The sequence below is a fragment of the Rhododendron vialii genome, chromosome 3a (genome assembly GCF_030253575.1).
Source record: "Rhododendron vialii isolate Sample 1 chromosome 3a, ASM3025357v1".
Lineage (NCBI taxonomy): Eukaryota > Viridiplantae > Streptophyta > Magnoliopsida > Ericales > Ericaceae > Rhododendron > Rhododendron vialii.
Window position 1 is genome coordinate 24,169,641 of NC_080559.1, and position 25,440 is coordinate 24,195,080.

Genomic DNA, 25,440 nt, shown 5'->3' on the forward strand with positions numbered 1-25,440 from the left:
AACATGAATATTCCAAATGTACCCTTGTGGCAATAAACTTGTCAGAGGTTCACTCGGGTTTTTTTCAGTTATCTGGATTTTGATTTTGGATGGAGGTAATAGAAAAGTGAGGCAAAAATTTTGGGGGAAAAGGGTGAAAAAAGTAAATTATTCTCTCTTTCTTCATATGTTAGGGGAGGGCTGCAAACGATCCGAGCCGCTCGCGAGCGGCTCGGAGCTCGGCTCGATAACGGCTCGGCTCGGCTCGGTTCAAGACAAAAACGAGCCGAGCTCGAGCTCGAGTCCTGAGCTCGTTTCATAAACGAGCCGAGCTCGAGCTAGTCGAAACTCGGCTCGAATTGGCTCGCGAGCTCGATTATATAATATATTTATATATATATTTATATATATATATTTTTACATATTTATATTTATTTATATATATATTTATATATATTTGTTTCATAAACGAGCCGAACGAGCCGAGCTCGAGCTCCGAAAATACCTATCGAGCCGAGCTCGAGCTCGAGTTCTGCAGCTCGTCACGAGCTCGAGCCGAGCTCGAGCTCATTGTTTTTGAGGCGAGCCGAGCCCGAACATGCCGAAACTCGGCTCGGCTCGGCTCGATTGCACCCCTAGTTAGGGCGCGGAAAAATGGATACATGACTGTATAAAAGTCAACTTTTTAATTATCCACAGAACTTCCGAATTAAATTACGGAGTACTTTGTTTTTCTTTTCCTAACAATTTAAGTTGCCCAAACGTCTATTTATTCCTGAATTTGCATTTTTTAATACGAAAATATGAAGTTATTTAGAAATTGTTCCCCGTTGCCCGTTGGTAAACCACGAGACTTGGAGAGGTCCATCTTTTATACAACGACGATGATTGTAATTGTTATATTTTCTCCTCAATTGTGGCAGTTTACCCCGTAATCATTTTTTTACTCCAATAATCGAGTGTCCAAGACAATTTACGCGCACTTTAACCAATCATTTTCTGATGTAAATGACCAGACGCACTTCAACTAATCACATGGTATGAGTTAAGGCCCGAACAAATCTTATGTAGCTCCAATAAAAAATTTCTTGAGGATCTAACAAAAATTCCATTAAGCAATATTCGAATAAAAATGCGAGCCACTCGAACAAATTTCTGGTATTTGGCTGCAGATGAAAGCTGTTGGGAACATGGGTTTAGCTCCTATGCAGCGAGAATATTCCCCAAAAAAAGGTTCCATTGTTAGAAGAAGGGAAATACAGAACAGATGCACTCTGAAAACTCCACCCCCATTTTGTATATTTACTGCATTAAGAGTAGGAACCCAAAACAGAACAAAAACCTAAAACCAGAGACGAAGTTTGAACTATAACCCGTCTCACACGGAACACTGTTCATGCGGGTGGCTTTGAGAATTTTCTGCTGCAAAATGCATTACAAATTTGAAGCCGGTATGAAGGGATATTCTTCATTTTGGCCAACAACATACAACCAAGCATACTAGGTCCAATGTCCAACCCCAGTAGATAAAGCAGATTGCTATAACTCTAAGCACAGTTTCACTATAAACCCTGGGGTCTGAGGACAGAAGTAACTAGTGTAAGGACAGACTCTAATACAAACCGCTTTCAGTATAGGACAGACTAACAGAAATTACCGAGGCGTACTTAAAAAGAGGACCGCAGCCGAACTCACTCACAACTCACAAGACAATGGCAGAGAAGTAGCATCTTTTGCCAACAGCTTTCAGATTAGTCACCTCCCAAACGCAACCTTCGTTATAACATTCAACCTGTACTATGAGAAAAGAAATGAAAAACGAAAAACATGTGGCTTTGACTCCACAGTGGAGACGTAAAATGTCACGGAAGTATAACAGGGTAAATGTACCGTGTCAAGTATCTTGTCACTTTCATTCACACCACCAATGACACAGATTTTCTCCCCAATAGCGGCAGCTCCAGAATATCCCCTAGCATAGTTCATGGGTTCCCCTAGCATCCACGAACCAAGGCGAGGGTCAAAAATCTCGACGGTTGGGACCATTTCAGCCCCATTGTATCCACCCAAAGCATATCTGCAATTTAAATGTTTAATATGTGAGCACTTTAAATTTTAAATTGCAGAGAACAGTCTTTATAATGTTATCGACATCATTTATCATGGGTGTAAGAAGCAGTTTTTAACCAAGCTAAACCAACTTAACAAAATACATAGATCTTGAAGAACGGGCCTTGGGGCATCTCCCACTAGCAGAAAAGAGAAAGGGAAAGGATCATCTTACAGTTTCCCATTCACCACGGCCACAGAATGACATCCCCTCCTCGTGCTCATACTTCCTACCCTTGTCCACGAGTGCTCTCGTGGATCAAATCTTTCCACGGAACTAAGACAGAAAGAAAAGAAAAATTAACAATGAACGAACTTGTGTCAAATGGCCAGAAGTGTACTCTAAGATCGTTAATTTTAGTCCATAAAGGAGCCTTACAAATACCATAAATTAAAAATGACGTATAATAGCATCAACCCATTTATCTAAACAAACACAAGCAAAAAATATAACTGCCAGTCTGCCACAATAGGTTGATTGCAAAACTGTATGCCGTGAATTGAAAAATGCTACTCATCAACCCATTAAAAAGGATAAACAAAAGTAAATGATGTCTTACTTCAAGTAATTTCTTCCATCATATCCACCCACGACATAGAGTGTACCATTAATTTCTGCTGCCGCTGGAGCAAATCTCTGTAAGGATGGAAGAAGCAATCTGTCAACGGACATATTTCTGCTAAATCATTTGGCTACAAAAAGAACCTACTACTGTAATTATGAAAAACAGCTAAAAACATCACATGTTTCATAAACTAATTATATTTGTTGTCTGTTGATGCGCTGGACAAGTGAATTCTTCCAAACCAATATAATGACGTTATCACTTCAGAAATCTTGTTAATTATCCGAGCTATGTAGTCGAATGACAAACTTCAACCAAAGATCCTAGTGAACCCAAAAACTATAGATCCTACTTTCAGCTCTTCCAGTAACAATGCTGTGAAACGCTTCAAGGAGTAAATTCACCAAACATTGGAAATGAGACGATAGAAACCGAGAACTAAATCATGATAAACCAAGCTAGTTATACAGCAAGGTTGTCTGTACAATAACTAAAATAATCATGATGTAAATTTGCAATAACAAGGAAATTTACATGTGTTAAACTTCCATTAGGGCGTTGTTGTAAGCAACCTACTTGCTCATCAGTAGTGAAAATAATGACTACATTACCTTTTGTAGCATTGACCGAGTGGTGATCCACCTCCCAATGTTCATGTCTAACATTTCCACCTCGGCGTAACATTCAACTCCATTTCCACCTCCAATTGCATAAATTTTCCCGTATAAAGAAGCTCCAGCTAGATTTCCCTTCTTCTGGTTTAATGAAGGACGACTAACCCACTGATCATTTGTTGGGTTGTATGATTCAACTAAACAAATAAAAAAGCATGGTTATTATGTTGTCATAAATTACTCAGGAGTCAGGACACCTGATTTAACAAAATTATTGCAATTCATACCAGTGTCATGCCATGTACCAGCATCTACACCACCAAATACGTAAAGTTCACCATCCAAAGTTGCTGCTGAGGCATATAAGCGAGGAAAGGTCATTGGCTTAAGAGATTTCATTGTGTCCTGAGAAGGAGAGTAGGAATCCAAAGCTGATAACCAAGAACAACCGTCAAATCCTCCAACTAGAAGTATCGTATCATCAATTGTCTTAATAACTGCTTCCTGAACATGCCCAATTTGAGGAAGCAACCCAGATTCCAATAGATCACATCTGTTTTTCAGTTTCTGTATTTCTGCCTTGGATTCAACCTGAATTGCCAAAATACAAGAAATTCTCATTTAGTCTGTCAACAAAAGGCCTAACAAATATAGGCAAATGCAAATGCAATCTCAGCACACAAATATAGGCAACAACTGCTCATCCATATCACATGTTAATGTTCAGCATGGGAATATTTACTTTAAAGGCCTCTCTAGCAATGGAGTTGATAAAATACAGTCAGGGTCCCAGCCACTCAGACTTCTCTTGCGCTAACGTACATAACACAATCCAAAATAGAAAACGGAGATGAACATCTCCAATAACATGATATGCAACACGTGTACGCAAGTAATTTAAGTATAGAAATAACAACAGGAACATTCATGTTTTCCATTCAAGCAAAAAACATTATTTGCTGCATACTTTACCTGGTTAGCAATGGAATTGTTAAAAGACAATCATGGGCTTGAATTCATAATTCATTCGCACCAACGTATATGGCATAACCCAGCATGGGAAACAAAGATGTAGATCTCTACTCTCACAATTCATGAGCTGTGTACTCCATGATATGGTTGTGACTTTTATTAAATAAAGACAGGATTTGGGAGCCACTTCAGAAATATTGAAATGAAGAAGTTAAAAACATGCAAGAAACATCAAAAGGATGTCGATACTGTGTATACTTGTGGACTCTTTGTATAACAGTACCCTCGAAGTTTATCTCAACCTTGAGAGTAAGTTCTATAGAGATGCCAAAGAAACTGGCCACTAGAGGAGAAAGGGGAGAAGTGTTTACTAAAAAAATCTGGTTCATTTATATCCAAATATTCTTCCAGTGTCAGCAGCTCAAAAGATTTGACAAAACCATCACCGGACAGCATAAAAGTTACTAGGCACTTGTTTGCTATGCATGGCGATCTGTTTTGTGTTCCAAATGCCGAATTCAGCTACCCAAAAAGTAATTCTTACTTCTTCCCTCAAGTTTCATTTCAGAAAATGACAACAGGAAAGAAAGAATTAAAAATTTGATGAACTAATACAATGCTGAAGCAACTAATCACCCAAAAAAAGAAATTACTTGTAAGGATACAGGGCCATCATGTGATGAAAGTTGCACAATGTTCGCATAAAGCCCCATAACATATTTTTTGTGTGGTAAAAAAAGTATCCGGTGTGCATAATACCTTTTCCCAAACTCAGACTCACTCATCCTGTGTGTGAGATGATGGAAGAAGAAGAGAATTGAAAAATAATATGAGGTTCTTAAGAGGTTGACAAAACAGGCCCTTAAAAACTTTGCTAGATAAGACCAGAGGATGCAAGTCATAAACTACAAGAAAAAAATAAAAGAGAGCATAAGCAAAACATCTTACCAGCTCCTTCTCCAGAGAACCAATTTTCTGTACTTGTTTTAATTGAGAATCTTTCAACCCTACAATTTCTTCTATCATCTGTAAAAGTATCACGATGCTCTAAAATAAGAAAAAGAAAAGTAAAGCAAGATCAATATTAAACAGTAAAATAGTACAAGCTCATAGAAAATGTGTACCTTAGCAACAACAGACTCCATATCTGCAACTGCCAACGCTTCTGAAGAACATCCCCTTTCTGAATCTACCCTGTCAGATGCTTCCTCATGATTATCAGGAGAAGAGTAAGAATGTTCCGAAACTTCTTCCTCATCAACTTTTGCCACATCTTTTGTCACATCGGCACACATATAAGCGTCTGAAGGCTGAATTTCTCCACTCATATGAGGTGTAGCACATGCTGAGTCCCATCCCATGTCAGAACCATCTGAACGTGGGAGATTCTCGCACAAAACTACGGTGTCACCATGTTCACCTTCCTGTTTTGTATCATTAACTAAAGCTTCAAAGATAGTCCCCTCTTGAAAGGAAGAGGAAGACACTTCCTCTCCTGATTCTGAGCCCGCACGTATTCGCTCTTCATTCCACATTGCTGAATCCTCTTGAAGAGCTTCAAAGTTTTGGCTTTCTCCTTCCAGACAAGGCATCATAGATGAAGACTTGCACTCCATGTTGTAGAGATTGGAATGTGCTAAAGTTGAATCTGAAGGTTGTGTCTTTGAATCTTCATCCTCCTTAAATGTTTCAGTAGAAGTGGAATGTTTGAATAATGAACTCCATGTTTTGGGTTGATGTGAAGTACTTGAACTAGCTACAACTGTATTACGCTCAACATCAGCAATAAATGGACTTGTTTTGGATTTGGGCAACGCCCTTACAAGGGTATTGCACTCAGCTTTGTTTTGTTTTTTTGATGGACGGGTATTATGCCTAGCTATGTCATGTCGGGTACTCACATCAACAGGTGACAGTGAAAACAAGGTGATTAAATTTTTGGTTTGATTTCGGTCAAGCTCTTGCCAAAAGAGCCTTGGCTCATAGTAGTTGTCTGCGATTATTGGACTATATTGATCTTCCTTCAAGGGTTGGCACTGCTTCTCAATTCGGACACGAGCCTTGAATTGGGAAACAGAGAGAAATAAATCAATCAAATCCTGAAACTAATACCAGAAGCAGCTGCACAAACAGAATAGTAATCAAGTATCTCTACCTGTGCAGGATATGGGGTGCTTGTTGCACCATCACCAGTCCACGCGTATGGATCAATATTCATTTGTCCGGCGCTAACAGCCTCAAAAATACCATGAAGTTTCCTATCACTGTAGTTGAATAAGAAAAGCGGCATGCCAGGTCTGATGTTCTTCACATAAGCAAAGTGCGAACCTGGTAAACCTATTAAAGATATTCAAAAGCCCAGAGCTTAAAAACCCAAACATTGTAGATATTCAACGACACTACCAAACATTTGGATGTTGAAGAAAATGAAAGCATGTAGATGACTGCAGAAAACTAACCAAAAAGTAGTTGGGAATAACATTCAGCGATTGTGTTGTGCTTGCATCCAAAAATAATGCTACCCAGATCACTCTTCCTCAGATTCCTAGCAGATACACTACAATTCACTGTGTTAGAAGGTTGGGGTTTCTCTTTCAACGTGAGGGTCTTTTTCTTCCTCCCTGCTCCCATTCTGTGGAACACCTATTTATCAAACTCCAAAATTAAAAATATTAGCAAGCTAATCCCTCATGACGTAGATGATCAATCCGAAACAAGCAGAACTGAGACAATGAACGTGGATAGAAAACAAATAACTTGCAATAGCAACATAAGCTGAAAATAGAAGATCATAAATCTGCACAAGGCACAAGCCATGGCACCACCAGAGGGAAAAAAAACACCATGAAATGGTCGTTAGATGATATTTGTGGACTACATCCGTAATCTAGATGGAACAAATAACAAATGCACTAAGAAAGCTCAAAGAAGTCAACTTACATTATACACGATAGAGTTTCAAATGAAACCAAAAAGCAAAGTAGAACAGGGAGCAAAAGTTATGTGCTCTATATGTGTCTTCTTTAACTGATTAGAAACACTGTACTCAGGTTATTTGTTTGTTTTTGGGCTGAAATCCCCGGACACCCATGCCAAATTATCTTACAAGAAACGTGGCTTATTTATTATTGGACCAACAAACAAAAATTTTCCATTTCATGTTGATAGTGAGAATCAAATTTGTCGAATCAAGCCAATTTACAGAGAACATGAAGGAGAGAGAACTGGTGAACTGCACACAAAGATCTCTGTCCTAGCCAGGTGCCCAAATTAACAGTAAAAATTGAACAGAAAAATGAAAAAAAGCAAGTAGCCGACTATAAGAGGTCCTATCAATCCTCCTCCTCCAAAAACATACCTGACATAGAGAGCTATCCTCAGGAATGTTGGTATTTAAAGATATTTTTGCAAATTTTAGATAGAAATGATGTCCCAGTAATACATGACCCAAACCTGAGTTTGATAAAAGGACAATTGAAAAAAGAAATGCAGAACCAATGTCATTTCGAATGCAGACACTATGGCACAAGGAATGGGTATAAGAATGGGAGCAGGAGCGTACAACAAGGAAATCACAAAGAACATCATTCCGATAAGGAAATAAACTAGTTCTTCAAAAAACATCCACAAGTTAAAAACAATACAAGAAAAAACCACATGACAACAATGACAGAAAAAAAAGCAAGCCATAAAACACATATCCACAACTGAGCCTAGAATGTAGGTGAAAGTCCACCTGGATCCCCTGCACCATTCTGGCTCCCTCCAATAAAAAAATTATTCACATGAATTATAGAAAACACAATTTTTATAGATAGATTTTGTCTTTAAAGGCTACACTCCCTCTAGAGTTTAACTTTGTTCCCCCCATTTAATAGAAAGAAAATAACAAAAAAAATTAGTCACTACAGTATATAACACAATTTGAGACAAAGGTATATAACATGCACTGGAACTGAAACTCAATACAAAAACGTAAATTTGAATGGTATTCGACCATCTCCAGACCTTGTCCAAATTTCACTCAAACAAAATCTGAGCGAAATTGAGTATCCACACATCAAGATAGACTCAAATCTTTACCCAAGGAAAAGATAGTAATGCCTTTCGTAGTCCTCTATGAGAGTCAGTCATTAGGTGATCTCTTACAGACCTTTTGTCTTTCAGAATTGCAACACTAATTTATGCTTGGATTTGAATTTGTGAATTTGAGTGTTAAATAGCAAAGGCTTATAGTAAGTTTTAGCAATGGCTGGAGAATCATAGATGGTCCCAGTGCTTTCAGATAACAGATTACATAACCACAAACTAATCAGATTCCCTTGATAAACGCCATTTAAGCATCGCAAATACGAAGAGCCATCAAATGCTCTAGGAAAAACATCAAATGTAAAAAAATGAGAATCCCAAAGCATCACCAGTAAACATAAAAGTACGTGCAGTAAGGCAGTAACCACATCAAAGCAAAATAAGAACAGTTATAATGACACTCATTCTGATATAGAAACTGTAAAAGAGAACACAAATGTGAACATTCTCACCTTTTCTAGTGAGGACCGTCATGCGAAGAGTGTTACGTGTGTGTGCGTGCATAGGCGCACACGTGTGTGTGGATGTGGAGAGAGAGAGATTTGACAAACAACATTAAGGGTGTGTTTGGCATTAAATTAAAGTGTAATGAAGACAGTTCGTATTATTTGCTTTTAGTAATCTTTTGTTTGGTTTTTCATCATAATTTTGGGATCAATCAATCGTCTCAAGTCTCAATGATGAAATCAGAAAAGTACTGAAAAAATGGACCAAAATTCAAAAGAATTTTGATAAGACGACACAAAATCTAATAGTGATTTTTTTTTTTTGGTCATAATTTTTTCTTTTCAGCCTCTTCTCATCGAGGCGAATGATTAATCCACAAAATCTAACATAAATTTAACAATAATTCGAAAAATAAGCAAAAATACCAATACGTTAATTTAGCCCCAAGGACCCCCAACTAACTACAAAAGAGACATCAAGCGATTTAGGAGAACACATACAAAACGACATTTAGACATCAAGCGATTTCGGAGAACACCGAGCTTCAGTTGAAGTATGAAACTAGTATTTCGAATATCGTTATAAAATATCAAAATGACATCAAGCGATTTAGGAGAACACATACAAAACGACATTTAGACATCAAGCGATTTCGGAGAACACCGAGCTTCAATTGAAGTATGAAACTAGTATTTCGAATATCGCTATAAAAAATCAAAATGAGAACACTTACAAACCACTCCTATTCTGATATGGATACAGATATGAGAACAAAAATGTGAGTCTTCTCACCTTTTCATCAACCGATGATCGTCGAGCGAAGAGTATTTTCACACACACACAAACAGAGAGAGAGAGAGAGAGAGAGAGAGAGAGAGAGAGAGAGAGAGAGATTTTGTTTATAAAAACAAGTAAACAAACAGTAAACTAGAAAGAGAAGAACAATATCACAGGAATATCACAGGAGTATAAAAATAAAAATAAAAGAGAAAAACGAGTTTCAGTGAAAGTATGACGTACATATAAGCACCAAAAATCAAATGAGAAAACTTGAGAAAACTTACAAACCACACTCATTCTGGAATAGATACAGAAACGAAAAAACAACTTGATAGTCGTACCTTTTCGGGCGATGATCGAAGGATCAACCCGAGAGTAAAGAGTTTTTAGAGAGAGAGAGAGAGAGAGAGAGCTGGGGAGGAAATTTGGGGGTAGAAGTATTGCTGTTAGTAGCATTTGGAGTGAGAAAAGCAGTAGGAGCAGAAGAATGGCAGAGGAAACCAAATATGGTACATAGCACCACCACGGTACCACCGCCAAAAAAGGCTCATGTAATAAGCGTTAAGCCCCACCCCCATGCTAAATTGTCTAATAAATTTCCCAATTGAATTAATTTATATACTATATAGTCTGTAATGGATATATATTCCATGTAAGAGTGGTCACCTGAAATGTCCATATTACCCTCCTCTGGAATACAGTACTACTCACAACGGAATTCATGGGTTCTGGCGCGTGCCGCTATTTTGCTGCGTTTGGATGCTGGGTTTGGCCTCTATTTTGTTTTCTCCATTTTTAAACCACGTCTTTGTTTTTTGACTTAAAAAGTACTTAAAAAAATAAAGATCTATTTTCAAGTTTTAAAATAATGAGCTTATAAAAATAATTTTTTAATTTTTTTTTTTGCAAAGTTTGATAGATCTCATCGAAATCTATAAAACAAGATCTATACTGCATATTTTTTTATTTCAGTAAGCTTATTATTTTTAAGCTTGAAAATTGCAAATAAGTATTTATTTTTTAAGGAGGAATCTGGAACGCACCCTTAGGTCCTGTTCTTTTGAACTTAACTTATTTTTTCTTCATTTTTGGAACTTAAATGAAAATAAGTTAAATTCATCCATTCTTCTAAATTTAAACTTAATTGCCTAACACAATTACATTATTGTCCTTCCATTTTTAAATGAAAATAAGTTAAGTCCATGCATTCTTCTAAATAGAGGGGTATTTTGGACATTTCACATATGCCTTGAGGCTTGTTTGGAGAGGATGGAAAATAAGTTAAGTGTAGAAGAATGGATTGAATTAAAAAAAAAAATAAGTTAAGTGCAAAAAAATGTAACTTTAGTGGCTATTTGGGAGACTCTCTTTTTTTTTCCCGGTTTTTCTATTTGAGAGCTCAATTGTAATACTCCTGTTTTATTTCACAAATGCATTTTGAAAACTACACTTTAAAGTCATAATTTGAGAATCAATCTTCTCATTTTGGATTGTCTTTCCACATTCATAATCTATTTTGAGCATTATCCTCAAAATATCCATTCATAATCTATTTTGAGATTATCCTCCCAAACACTTTCTGTTTGCAAAATCTATTCTGCACATTTCTATCAAACACTCTACCAGATTCATAATCATTATGGCCACAATTCAAAATTCAAAATCAGTAACTTACAATCCAAAATGCAAAATACAAAAATAATTAAGCTCCCAAACTGGCCCCTAAGTTTGGTAGACTTGCATTGTATTACTATAATTTAGGTGTTAGGATCTACATAAGCGCATCTTAATTAATCATAAATGATCAATCTCGTTGTCCACTAACGGAAGCCCAATTAAAAACGACTCAAAGTTTCGTGTTGACTAACCTTATAAGAGTTAATAGCATCTGAGAGATTTCATACTTGAGACTTTAAGAGAGCAAACCTTTTAAGTGTCTGGATAGTCCAGACCAACCTTGGGTTTATTTGGTAGACTTGCTAATTTGTTTCTCTATTTACTTCATTAGCATAATATTAAAAAGTATTATGTTATTGTATTTTCTAAGCTTTATTAGGCCTAGTTTCCTAAAAAAAGACAATTTGTTTTTTTGTTTTGTTCTTATTTTAAAATTTTCGCATTTGTTAGTTTTGCATCATGCTTTTATGGATTATTAATTCGTCTCGACGAGAAGAATAAAAAAAAGTAAAAAATATTTGACTACTACCCTTATTCAAGAAAAAATACAAAAGTCCAGCTTTTTGTACTTTTGTACTTTTCTTGGATATTTTCAAAAATATATTGGTAAAAAGTCATAATTTTCGTAATTTTTTTGATTTCTCTCGTTAAGACGAATCAATAATATACAAATGCTTGACACAAAAGAAAAAAAATGCAAAAAATTTGAATAAAGACAAGTTGTCTTGGTTTCCTTATTATGTCTGTTTTCCTTATTTGTTGAAAAATAATTTTCACGCTCCCCTTTTAACTATCCACACTTCCTTTTTTGTTTTTATACACATGAATTTACAATATTGTCATTGAATGTGTGAAAAAGTGTATTGAATAAATGGCAAGATAGTAAATTCAAGTGGATAAAGACAAAAAAGTGAGTGTAAATTATAAAAAGGGGAGTATGAAAATCAATTCCCCATTTGTTTACAAGTCTTATAGCTTATATAAAAGCATGCTAGGCCTATGTATGTTCTACACACATCAATGAAAGCTTGGTTCTTGTTTATTCACTTTTTTAACGTACTTGTTTATTTATTTTATATATAAACAAGATATAAATAAGTAATAACTCAGAGATAAAATAAGTAATCATCATTAGTAAAACAACTTGCCTTAATCTCTTTACAATTCAAAAAGAATTTTTCAAAAAATTCTCCCTAGATTCCGTTTAGATTCTCCCTACTTCCAACATTTCTCTTTCTATGTATCTCCACTTATTACCCCTACTATTTTTCAAAAAAAATTTCAAACACCAATCCAAACATAGCATAATAAGCAAGGATGAACGAACGAGCCAAAAGCTTGCTTCGCTGTTAATTTCTTGGATGATCATCTCATGTTAAAAAGCGAATAAACTATAACTATGATTCCCAATTTCTCTAGGAAAATCAGTAGCCCGTAAGGAGAAAAGTTGATGGTAATAAGTGAGTGAATGCAATTGTCTAGGTGAATTGATATGTAAAATTACTCTCTTGCCCTCCTCTAAAAAAAAAAACCCTTCATCTTTAATTGGTTAAAAGAATGAGTGAGTCCCATTTCAAGGGGGCAAATTGGTTTCGAAGTTTTTACCAATGAGATTGAGATTTATTCTAGTGTCATTGTGTCAAGTTGGTGAATTAATCAAACACCATCTAAGGTATGCATGTACCTCAATATTTCTTGGATAGACAGCAAGGGAAAAGGGCAAAAAAAAAAAAAAAAAACTACAGCTCCTATGGCCGTTGATAGAGTTAAGAAATGAATAAGCCTCACCAATGGTATACGGCTGCAACCACGAAATAAATACACAGACATTCAACACCTCTACAACCACACACTCTACACGCATTTTCAATTTCCGAGTGTACGTTGTTATTTCATATATAAACTTTATCGGAGAGGTTTTATGCGTACATTTCTATGATCGATTCTGTAATGCGTCCATCTAATTCATCTACTGTTTAGAGATATCATAGAGAACCCAAGTCATTGCTTGGTCTCACAATCCCACGTCCACAAAAAGAGAGAAAAATTTGGACAAGGTGATTACCAAACACATCGCACTATTTAACTTATAGGGTGAGCATGGTCCGGATTGGTTCGGTTTTACGATAAACCAAAAACCAAACCAATATCTACGGATTATGAATTTGAAGAACCAACCCAACCCACAAAAGGCATAGAACCAAACCATTAAAATACGGATTGGTTTCGGTTTTAAATCACGGTTTGCTTTGAACTAAGCTATCATTTTCAAAAAATATTTAAAGTACTTAAAATTATGAAGATAAATTAAAATAAAACTTATATTAAAACTAATTCCATTCAAATTACCAAAACACACTAACATCAACCAACCAAGTAAGAGTAGAATACCAACAATTGCCTCAAGTCTTAAACTAAGAAAATGAAATACCGATAAGCCACTACAATGAACCAACTAAAAATACCAACTACTAAACATTTTAAGATAGTTTAACCAAATAAAAGGCCAAAGATAATTCCTAAAACTATTGAATGGAAATGAGGTAGCGAAATGGCAGTAGCAATAGTATGGTAGCAACTAGCAACCAACTTGTGATGATCACTCCACAACAAGATTAATAATCATAGGAAATTAGGAATGAGATGTGAGATATAAAAGTTTAGTCTAAATTATCTTGGCAGAAAAGAAAAACTAAATATTGTGGTGGACTTAATAGGATCAAAATATTAAGAAATTAGTTGACTAAGACTCCCTTATTTATTTGGTGAATCATAATTAAATTCTATATGTATATATGTATTATACGGTTCGAAACCACAACCGTAAACGTGAATCCACAAATCAAACCATATAATGTGGTTTTTAATTTTTTTAAACCATAACCAAACCATACAACTAAAAAACCGAATCAAACCTTTCGGTTTGGATTGGTTTGGACTGGATTCGCGATTTGACGGATTTTTTGCTCACCCTTATTAACTATCGCACACATTCGATTTGATGCAATTAACTAGCCACTGTGGAATCAGATAAACTATCGAACACGTTCGATTTGTCAACAAAAAAAAAAAACTATCAACTGTGGAATCAAATAACCTCACTCACCCTTGTTAAGACCTCATTGCATTTTGTTTTAGGCAGTCTAACCAATAAAATAGAGCACCACTAATGCAATCAAAATAAAATGTATTTTAAAGCAAAATTGAAGAAAAACAAGGGGAAACAAAGGAAGTCTGGAGTATAACATTCTCTTCTGATATTTAAGCCAAACCAAAATGAAAAAAGAAGCCATTGGAAAAACATTTTACAGTTGGACATGATTACGTGTTGTGGCCTATTAATTTCATATTTTTCATCCTCCCTCTCCCTCCAATACAGCTTCAACTGTTGGAAAGGAACAAGAGATCAGTTGGACTCGACCCAAGCCTGGCTCGTCTAACTTTACATTGAACCAAGCCTGGCTCGTCTAACTTTACATTGGCCCAAGCCCAACCTGTTGGATAGGCCTTGGCCCTTGGGCTTAAGGTCAAATAGGCATCACATGGATTTATCCCTGGACAATCCTCACACTCCGTTTGGAATGCAGGTAAGAAGAGAATAGAAATGATTGGTGTTTCTCACCATTTGTTACATTCTCTCACTACACAAACAAGTGAGGTGTTTGGAATTGCCTAGGTGAGTTGGTATGTGGAATTACTCTCTTACCCTCCTCCAAAAAAAAATGAGTGAGGTGTTCCCTCTTCCCTCTGTTTCTTATCTCAAACGGGCTTAATTATCTACTCTGCAAGGGACATTGGATGTGTCTGATGCGTAGTAAAAGGACACTAACTTCATGTGTAATCTTTGAGCCTTGGAAGCTAGCAACGGGCATTGCGTGCTGGCCCTTCAACTAGTAATAAGGTTCTTAGGATCTTTAATTGTTACCACAGTTAAGTTTGCAAGTTACAAGGGCAGATGACAGACAATAGATACATTTGCTTTCTAGTTTACCAATAAAGAGAGGCTGCATTTGTTTGACTTCTTTCCGTAGTCTCAGACTGCAGCTAAACTGACTCACAAGACAATGGCGGAGAAGTAGCATCTTTTTCCCACAGCTTTAAGGTTAGTCACCTCCCAGCTGCCACCCTCTTCATAACATTCAATCTGTACATATTGGAGAGAGAAGTATGAGGAAGACAAGAAGATAAAACATGTAGCTGAAAGTACCCACATAAGACGCATGTAATTCATAGAAATATTTTACGGAAAATTTACCGTGTCCAATATCTCATTATTTTCCTTCACACCACCAATGTTGTATATTTTGCCCCCAAGAACGACGGCTCCAGAATAACCCTTAGCATTGTTCATGGGTTCCCCCGTCATCCATGAACCAACTCGAGGTTCAAATATCTCAACAGTTGGAACCATTTCAGCTCCATTGTAACCACCCAAAGCATATCTGCAAATAAATTTTCTAATATGATCTTTCCTCTTACCTTTATCATGCAAACGAACACAAAAAATTTATAGCAGACGATGAACAAGGTTTGAGCCTTGAGGCATCCCTACAAAATGCAATAAACACAAATGGAAAGAACCAACTCACAGTTTTTCATTTAGTACGGTCAAAGAATGGCATCCCCTCCTTGTGCTCATATTTCCTAGTCTTGTCCATGAGTGTTCTCGGGGATCAAATCTTTCAACAGAACTGAGACAAAAGGAAAAGAAAATTAACTGTAACTAAACTTATGTCCAACAGTTGAAGTCACTTCAGCATGCAGAAATCTTCATTGTCGTTATGTTTGGTGCATATGGACAGTGGACTTCAAAGATATAAGGTAGGCAGGCAATGTAATGATGAACAGCCATGACCATCCTATATATTTGGAAATTGGAAGCACACTAGCACAGGGAAGTATACCAAATAGACCCTTAGTTTGGTGTCAGTAGTCTCTCAACCAGGACTCCTTTGGCTCACTTAGTCTCCAGTCATTTAATAGCATATCTTGGGTTAAATGGAGCAGCGTCCCGTCCATTTCAGTGCAAAATGAATTATCACCATGTCTTATTTTAAAATGGAGGAAAACATTCATAACACTTCAGCGTCTCATAACTTACAAGTGTACAGTCGGACACATGAAGGACCCACAATCACACAGAGACAGATAACCATTGTTTTCCTCCCTGAACTCCCTAACCATGGCAGTTAGGACATTTTAATGGTGAATTATTGTATTAAAGTTATTAAACATATAAATCAACATAGAAACTGATCAAACAAACAAAATCTATAGTAAAGAACAGAGTGTATGAGCATCAGTACATAATTTGATAGCCCCCGAGAATGTGACCACGTTTACCCAACAGAAAACCAAAATCTGAAGGACTACAAAAGTCCTTCAAGTCTCCACAGAGAAGGAAATATTGAGAACTAAAGGAGAAAGACGTGAAAATATGAACGTGGGTGCAGTGAAATGGTCATCAACAGGGTTCCAGTTCTAATGGGATCAGGGCTTTTCTAAGCAAAGCTTAAAGTAGTCACCATGATGCTCCACATAATATAGTACAACTGTCTTCGTTGCTGCAAGAACAGTTCTTCTAGAAAACACATGCATCTTAGATTCTAGAACCCTCATTAAGCTCTTCAATTCCTGCCAGAACACCTCAAGTGTGAACTTAAGAAGAATCTATTTTGCTAAAATTTAACTGAAAGACAAGTGCAAAAGAAGCATTATCAAAGTGCATATCATTTAATTTAATTGACTATCATGACCAAAACAACTCTAAATTTCACTTCAGCTCATTCGAATGGTATCACAAATACCACAATGTACCAGCAGTGTAACAACACCACCGATTTTTGTGTACCAGGACATGTATTAGAAAACACACATACAAAACCACTCTTTTAACCAAGCTCAAACCATAAGTACAACAATAGATAGATTGCAATATAACTACATATCAACAAACTAAAGAAGACAGATAAATGTAAATGATATCTTACTCCAAGTAATTTCTTCCATCATAGCCACCCACGACATAGAGTGTGCCATTAATTTCTGCTGCCGCTGGAGCAAACCGCTGGTAGGATGGAAGAAGTAAGGGTTCAATATACATAGTAGGGCATACTCACTTAGCAATGACAACAGCATTTCAAGAAATCCAAACCCTCAAATGTACCGAAAAGAACAGCCTAATTTCAAATATAGCTAAAAACATGACATGCTCAGTAAACAAAAATCATATTTTTTGATCTGTTGAACAAGTGAACTCTTCGAAAAATTGGATTGAAAATGTCAAATTCAAATGTCTAATGCTAATCAAAATTCTGTAGGTCGAACGAGGTCCTTAAAACACAGATCCTAGTCTCAACTCTCACAGTAAAGAAAAGTTGTGAAACGCATCCGAAGGAGGAAAATTCAGCAAAAATTAGCCCAAAGGCTAAATCATGATGAACTTAGCTAATTAGCCAGCAATGAGGTGTCCCATAGAAATACAACTGTAATGACGACCTATACAACATAATTGGAAGGCTGAGAAGTCTGTTGTCCCTGTATAGCTTTTGCTAACATAATGGATAATATAAGTGCAAGTCAAATAATACCAAGCAGATACAAAAAATCATGACACTGAACAAAAGCGTATATTTTTTCATATCAAGAAATCTGCAAAATATTTACTCTGCATGCATCTAAGCACCACTTGCCTCATCAGTAATTTCAAACAATAAGTACATAGTACCTTCTGTAGCATTGACTGAGTGGTAATCCACCTCCCAATGTTCATGTCAAGCATTTCTACCTCTGAGTAACAAGCAAGTCCATTTCCACCACCAACAACAAAAATTTTGCCACATAAGGAAGCTCCAGCTAGACTTCCCTTCTTCTGATTGAGTGAAGGCCGACTAACCCATTGATTGCTTGTCGGGTTGTATGATTCAACTTGGGACAAAAGAAAACTGCACTGTTAATACCTTATCCCAAATATTCTGAATTTCAGATTAATAAAAGCATTGCAGTTGATACCTGTGTCACGCCACATATCACCATCTACACCACCAAGTACGTAGAGCTCACCATTCAAAGTTGCTTGTGAGGCGTATGAGCGTACACAGGTCATTGGCTTAAGTGATTTCATTGTGTCCTCAGAAGGAGAATAGGAATCCAAAGTAGATAGCCAAGAACAACCATCAAATCCTCCCACAATAAGGATGGAATCATCAACCCTGCCAATTGAAAAGGGCGACCTAGATTCCAATACATGACATCGTTTTTTCAATTGCTGGATTTCTACATTAGATTCAACCTGAATTGACAATTCAAGAAGTAGTTATCATTCACCAAGCGAACAAGAGAATAAGTTAGATGGAGAAAATCTACCAACCCTAACGAAATAAGCAAGTTTTAATTTTTTATGCCATATGGTTATATGGTGTAGCATTAAGCTAGACAGCCTTGTATAATGATATCGACATCGAGTAAAAGCATTGAGTGCTGTAATGTACAAAAAGCCATGAGTATGAGACTAATATTTAAACAAGTAAAAAGAAAATACCTGGGCTTCCATCTTTTTAGGAAGGGGGGGGGGGGGGGGGGGGGGGGGGGGGGGGGTGAAGAGGATGATTTTAACAACAACAACAAAAAACAATTCAATTGTGTTTTGTCTAAGTCACAAATGGCATCAGTACGTGCGGCAAGTGCTTCTACCCTATGAAGCACCAACACCTCTAGAGGTCGAGATGTAGCCGTGTCCAGACACAGGGACACGCATGGGACAAGTGCGTGTCCAATAATTTAATTTAATTTTTGGAGGGGGACACAGATGGGGACAATGGGGTGACACGGTGGGACACGTATGGGGACACAAATGATGATGTTTAACTTAATACATGACATTTCTTATCTAATATATCATATAAACTATCACAAATGATGCAAGATGCATCAATCATTAAGAATTTCATAATGAATCACTTGATAAGATTGGCTATTTTCAAAATTTTCAAAATATAAATATAAATATATATTATATAAATAAATAATTAATTAAAAATACACGTGGCTTGTCTTGCACCATGTCCAACTGTCCGTATCCCCATTTTTTTTAGAATTCCCGTGTTCGTGTCCGTGTCCGTGTCCGTGTCCATGTCCGAGTCCATGCATCATAGCTTCTACCTCATCCTGTTCCTAAACGGCACATGAGCTCTTTGTCTTAGGGCAGTTCTTCGGCCTAGTAGTCAGACAAGATTACAAATGCAATCTCAACAAAATATATGGGCAACAAGCTCATCTACATCACATGCCAATGTTGTGTTGTTTAGCAGTAGTAGTAGTAACAAGAACATTCATGTTTACTACCAAGCAAATAGCGTTATTTGCAACACTTAGTGACCTGAATAGCAATAGAGTTTTTAGATTAGAGTGATGGCCTCAGCACTCAGGATTCTGTCAGAAACCAACATATATAACATAACCCCCACAGAAAACAAAGATGTACATCCAACTAACATCGTTCATACCATGTTCTATGCTATGATCTAGTCATGACTTACAACAACTCAAAGCGAATAGGAAGATTCACAAATCTAAGACAAGATATGGAATTTGAGTAACGGAGCCAAATGAATCGAGCACAATACTCCATGGACAATTGTGCCCACATCACTTTCACATCTGGTCTCCCATTGAACATAGGGTACATGTTCATTGCAATAACTTTGTTATATGTGCAAGATGCAGATAAGGGCCTCAACCATCGTGCATGGAGCTTTTTTTTGTCTCATCTCTTTACACAACAGGAAAAGAGCATGGACATGGTATGCGTGCCAAAAAGAGGCACATAAAGCATACCCCAATCAGACACATGGACCATACGAGCGCGGTGATGAAAGAAGAAGGAACATCGGAAATTGATATACGTTTCTGAAGATGATGAAAAACTGGTCCTTAGTAACTTTGCCCAATAAGATAAGATCATAGGACGCAAGAGTAAACCACAAGGAAAGGAGAAAAGAAAGCATAATAAAACATCTTACCAGTTCCTACTCCAAACAATTGATTTTTTGAACTTGTTTTAACTGAGACACCTTCAGCCCTCCAATTTCTTGCATCAACTGTCAGAAAGTATCATTAGATGTTCTAACAAATGTTAAGGAAGAGCGAATTCGGTATAAATGTAAACAATACAAAAAGTCAAGGATAATAGAAATTGTAGCAACCTTGGCTACTACAGACTGCATACTGGACGAGTTCATCTCTTCAACTTCCTGTACTTCTGGAGAACATCCATCTTCTAAATTTACGTCATCGGTTGCAAAAGGGGGAGGAGATCTTTTTTCATGATGCAAACCTTCATCCTCGTCAACTTTTGTTACATCGTCAGCTGTGGAACCTTCTGATGGCCTACTTTCTCCATCCAGAAGACGTGTAGCACATGATGAGCCCCAACCCACATTGGAATCCTCCAAATGTGGAAGATCATAAGAAGTAGCCTGTACACCTTCTTTTTCTTCAAAAGCAGTCCTCTTTTGAACAGAAGAGCATGACAATTCCCAACCTGATTCTGACCCCGCATGTACTTCTTCATAATTCCACATAGCTGAATCTTCCGGAAGAGCTTCATAGTTTAGGATTTCTCCTTCCAACCAAGGAGGGACAGATAAAGAATCACATTCCATGTTAGACTGATCTGAATAGGGGAAGTTCGACTCTGGAGTTTGTGCCCCTAAATCTTGATCTTCCTTCATTGTTTGAGAAGTTGTCGAATTTTTGAACAACAAACTCCACGTTTTCTGTTGATGGGAAGTGTTTGCATTGCCTATAGCTGAAGAATTTGTATTTGACCAGCCCCATCGCACATCAGATTGATTTGAATGAGCAGAAACTGCCTCTAAAAATGGGGCCTCAACTTGATCAAGGACATGTCTCATACCAGAAGTTGGTAAAGAATTGGCGAGAGTATTACACCTAGGCATGTTCCGTGGGAGAGAGACACTCTTATCTACTGGTGCTAATAAAAACATGGCTTTCAAAAGTCTGGTCTGAACCCAGTCTAACTCGAACCAAAAAAGCCTCTGCTCATAGTAGTTGTCAGCAATAACTGGTCTAAACTGATCTTCAAGCAAGGGTTGGCATTGTGTCTGAATTCGGACCCGAACCTTGAATCAAAGCACAGAGCATAAGTTAACCTACAACACCCATAGGATCCTGGAACAAATCCAAAAGCAGGTGCAGAAATAGTACAATGCCCCCCTTCCCCATATTGCTTGTCCTTTTCTGAAAGTTATGCCTTTATTCAGTTTGGCTGATATTTCAAAATGTTTTACACCACTCAAATTAGTTCTTCTGAGAGCCAGAAAAATGTTTAAATTATTCACAAAAATATGTCATTTGGATTAAAGGCACAGCTACCAAAAATGGACAAATCATATCGATATACCTGTGCAGGATATGGCGAGTACTCTGCACCATCACCAGTCCACCCATATGCATTGATATTCATTTGTCCATGGCTTGCAGCCTCAAAGATACCATAAAGCTTCCTATCACTGTAGTTGAATAAGAAAAGCGGCAAGCCAGGACTGATGTTCTTCACATAAGCAAAATGAGGAGATGGCAACCCTATGCAAGAAATTAAAAAAACAACCGACTTTAAACAACAAAAACAAAATAAAAATCTGGATATTGAGGAAAATGTCCAAGTGGATGACTGCTGGAAACATACCAAACAAAAGTTCAGAGTAACATTCTCTAATTGTATTATGCTTGCATCCGAAAATCACAGCAGCTAGATCTTTCTTTCGTAGATTTCTAGCAGGTGCACTGCCATTCACTGTGCAAGAGGGTTGAGCTTTTTCTTTCAAAGTGAGTGTGGTTTTCTTCCTCCCAGCACCCATTCTGTCAAACACATAATGACCGAAGTCGAGAATTAAAGAAACAAATAAGCTAAACATGAAAGTAAAAAATACATATAGAGCAAAGGTAAAAGTTTCAATCTAGATAGATAGGACTCATATCCAGAACAAGAAACACTCTGACTATGAGTAAGGTTAGATGCTTAATTTATCATAGCAACATTGGCTGACAAAGAAAATAAACATATCCCCACAAACATAGCACCAACAATGACGTATACCCTTTCATGATTTTACATAGGTTATTCACTCAAAAAATAAATCTCTGCTAAAAGATTTCCTCAAAGTAAGCAAGTGGCACTATACACGTTTCACATACCACCAAATATAAGTGCACAAAGAGAATAAATCAACACAAAGAGCAAAGATTATGCGCTTAAGATATGCCCTATCATTACCTTACAAAAACAAAAAGCAAATTTCTATACTCAAGTTATTTCTTTTCTATTTTTTTGTTCAAACGCTTGATAAACTTACAGAATCAAGTCAAGAGTGGGCGGGGGGTGGGGGTGGGGGTGGTGGGGGTGTGGTTTGCGGTGAATTGGTGAACTCCAACATACAAAAGGAAATATTTCTATAAAGGTGCACCCAATATCGAAACTACAAAATCAAGCAAAAAGGCGGAAAAGCAAATCACCTTCTTCTAAAGGTTCAAACCCATACCCACACAAAACTGGCCCGCACACATAAAAGCAAACGACAGTTATCCTCAAGAGCAGTAATTGTAATAGATATTCTTGCAATTTTTATAATTTCATATGAAAACAATGTGCATTGAAACATCAATAGCAATCCATTCCAAAATCTGCAAAGTTAAGGCACGTTGCGAAAAAAGATTCACATGTGAGCCTACACAGCCTAGAATGGAGGTGAAAGTCCACCAGAATCCAAAGCCCCAAAAAAAAAAAAAAAAAAAGTCCACCAGAATCCTGCATCTTAGTGGCTACTACTCCCTCCAACATAACAGCCTGTTATACAGGCGTTACAACCCATTTCTTAACACATACTATATAGACTTTGTTCGGCCAAAACAACAATCAAGAGTTCGACTTTTTTCTCCAAATAAAATATAAAGAATTCTAAAAACTTGGGTGATCGATTTGCATCGCTATGATCACTATTTTGGACCAAAGTTTTACCATGTTCCGAACTGCATTCCAAAACACATATTGCGATGACATTTGCGCTTTTAGCTAACATCTATACTGACATATAAAGGGAGAAAACCAAACGGTTTCTCCCAAATTTGTTGTCTTGTCAATTTCTACCATCCCTAATTACCTAATAAAACTAAATACTCTCCAGTCCGGTTGTGATTTGTCTCCACAACTGTGAGGTCTAATTGCAGCACAACCACAACACCCCACAATGTCTATGGCACTCCCATTCCATTTCACACTCCAGAGACTCTGTATCTCTCCATTCGCACAGTACTCTTATCAATGGCTGATTCCAAATTTCAATCAAAAGGTCATTAATCAGAGATTCAGATATATAAGACCCGTGTGAAGTTCACTATCGTACATTGTTTCTCATCGATAATGTCCTTCAACTATAATTATGGTTGATTTATGCTGTAATGCATTCTCTGCAGGGGTTTTGCTTTGATTTTCTTAGAATGGCGTCGACTCATCTGCCTCCTGTGATTAATGTGCTCTTTCTAACATTATGTTAAGATCCTCTCAATCTTTTCAAACCCCCAAATATATCTCCACGAACTTTGCTCGAAACCTGGTTCTGTTACTCTATTTTCAGAAAAGCAATGTATTCATGTTTTCCCAAAAGAAAAAGAAACTGCTAACCACAGCGCTTAGGGCGGTGGATAGTGCGTAAATCAATATCCGAGAAAAGTATTATGAAATCCATGAAAGTGTATTGATAGTCGTAATATGAGTACCGATATCCATAATATGGGTATTTAATTTCTGACTCGTTTGACATTATATACACTAAGGTCGATTCTATCTGAACTCATTTCCACATGATATCCGCAACATTCACAAATATACATTTTTTAATTAAAAAAGTGGCTTATAATTTAAACTGGGAATCCTTTTGTTAAACAACGTTACCAAACTGAAACAGAAAGAGACATCAAGCGATTTAGGAGAAAGAACTCCGATCGAAAAAAGCAAGAACTCTGAAGACACCAAATCAAACAGAGCAACCGCACTCGAACATTTTGAGAGAATGTAGATGAAGCTTTGATGTAAATGGAACAGCATACATTCCGTACATGCAGAAAATGCGAAAATATACCTTTTTCTAGCGATGATCGTAGCCTTCGTGGGATCAAACGATTCAAACGGATGAACAGTAGTGGATTACAGAATGAGCGAGGATGAGAGAGAGAGAGAGAGAGAGAGAGACAGAGAGAGAGAGAGCAGAGGAAGTAATAAAGCAGGGAGGAGTTACGAGGAGTGAGAGAACACAAGAAGAGTGCAGAGGAACCACCACCGCCACCCCAAACCCATGCTACTACTCTAGGCAATGCTGCAGGGGGGCAGACAGTTCCAAATGTCTATGTTACCCTCCAAGAGTCTTCTTTCATCCCATGCTAAATTCACCGGATTTTAGAGGGTGTAATGGGCATTTGACCGGGGGGGGTGGGGGGGGGGGGGGGGGGGGGGGTTTCTAGAAATAGGAAACATCTGAAATTTTCTAGGAAAACGACGACGCTGATTATCCTCCCACTCCTTTTAATATCTGCTTGTACTCTTTTTTTTGTTATTTTGATTTTATTCATGTACAGATTTTGAATTTACCCTTCACGTGTTAAGAAAAGTAGGGAAAAAATCATTGAATTTAAAGTCGATTTTTTTTAATTAAGTTTAATAAGTGCGAGTGGAATTGAAAATAATAGAGTTGCTATCTAGTATTCAAAAAGTACATATTCGGAAGGTTAATCGTATGTAATGACTCGAGAAAATTTTACAAGTTCTAAATTAATCATCCACCAACACAAAACAAACATTATTTTAGAATTTACTTCAATGTTGAAAACTCCAAAAAAAAAAAATTGCTTAAAAGCAAGATCATCATTGTTCGCAAATCAAGACAAGTAGATCATCAATAATCACATAACCAATACGCAAATGATAATTAAAAGTAGGGGCCCCTAAAGTAATAGAGAGTCGTTGAATCGCACGTTTTCTCTTGATGAGCACCACGGCAAAACCAGTTGAAGTAGTTTAGTTTTTGTATTTTCAAACTTAATGCATGAAAAAACCAAAGTGAAGAAAAGGATGTTAGAAGTTGGGGTGGCACATGTCACCCCACTATAAACCTCAACCGTGCTATAAATAGAAG

The 25,440-nt window shown here is 37.0% G+C and overlaps 2 protein-coding genes across 4 annotated transcripts; both read right to left on the bottom strand.

Annotated features, from left to right (window-relative positions):
- Positions 1-1,247: 1,247 nt before the first annotated feature.
- Positions 1,248-10,129, bottom strand: LOC131320613 (uncharacterized). Of its 3 annotated transcripts, none has more exons than XM_058351357.1 (11): positions 9,898-10,129; positions 6,700-6,883; positions 6,396-6,577; positions 5,365-6,300; positions 5,189-5,266; positions 3,556-3,859; positions 3,266-3,465; positions 2,649-2,725; positions 2,264-2,365; positions 1,870-2,056; positions 1,248-1,771 (listed from the first exon to the last, which is right to left on the bottom strand). In XM_058351357.1, exons 2-11 carry the CDS (start codon positions 6,869-6,871, stop codon positions 1,682-1,684), a joined length of 2,328 nt encoding a protein of 775 aa, XP_058207340.1. In that variant the 5' UTR covers positions 6,872-6,883; positions 9,898-10,129; the 3' UTR covers positions 1,248-1,681. The 3 variants fall into 3 exon arrangements, with proteins under 3 accessions (XP_058207340.1, XP_058207342.1, XP_058207341.1); XM_058351359.1 differs by having other exon boundaries at positions 3,574-3,859; positions 9,898-10,100; XM_058351358.1 differs by lacking the exon at positions 9,898-10,129 and adding an exon at positions 9,569-9,735.
- A 4,836-nt stretch (positions 10,130-14,965) lies between these two features.
- LOC131321243 (uncharacterized) lies at positions 14,966-24,543 on the bottom strand. The gene is made up of 12 exons (XM_058352246.1): positions 24,391-24,543; positions 21,942-22,114; positions 21,657-21,838; positions 20,437-21,375; positions 20,305-20,331; positions 20,069-20,140; positions 18,245-18,524; positions 17,961-18,160; positions 17,224-17,300; positions 15,823-15,924; positions 15,489-15,675; positions 14,966-15,377 (listed from the first exon to the last, which is right to left on the bottom strand). The coding sequence occupies exons 2-12, from the start codon at positions 22,111-22,113 to the stop codon at positions 15,288-15,290; spliced, it is 2,328 nt and encodes a 775-aa protein (XP_058208229.1). The 5' UTR covers position 22,114; positions 24,391-24,543; the 3' UTR covers positions 14,966-15,287.
- Between the last annotated feature and the right edge of the window lie 897 nt (positions 24,544-25,440).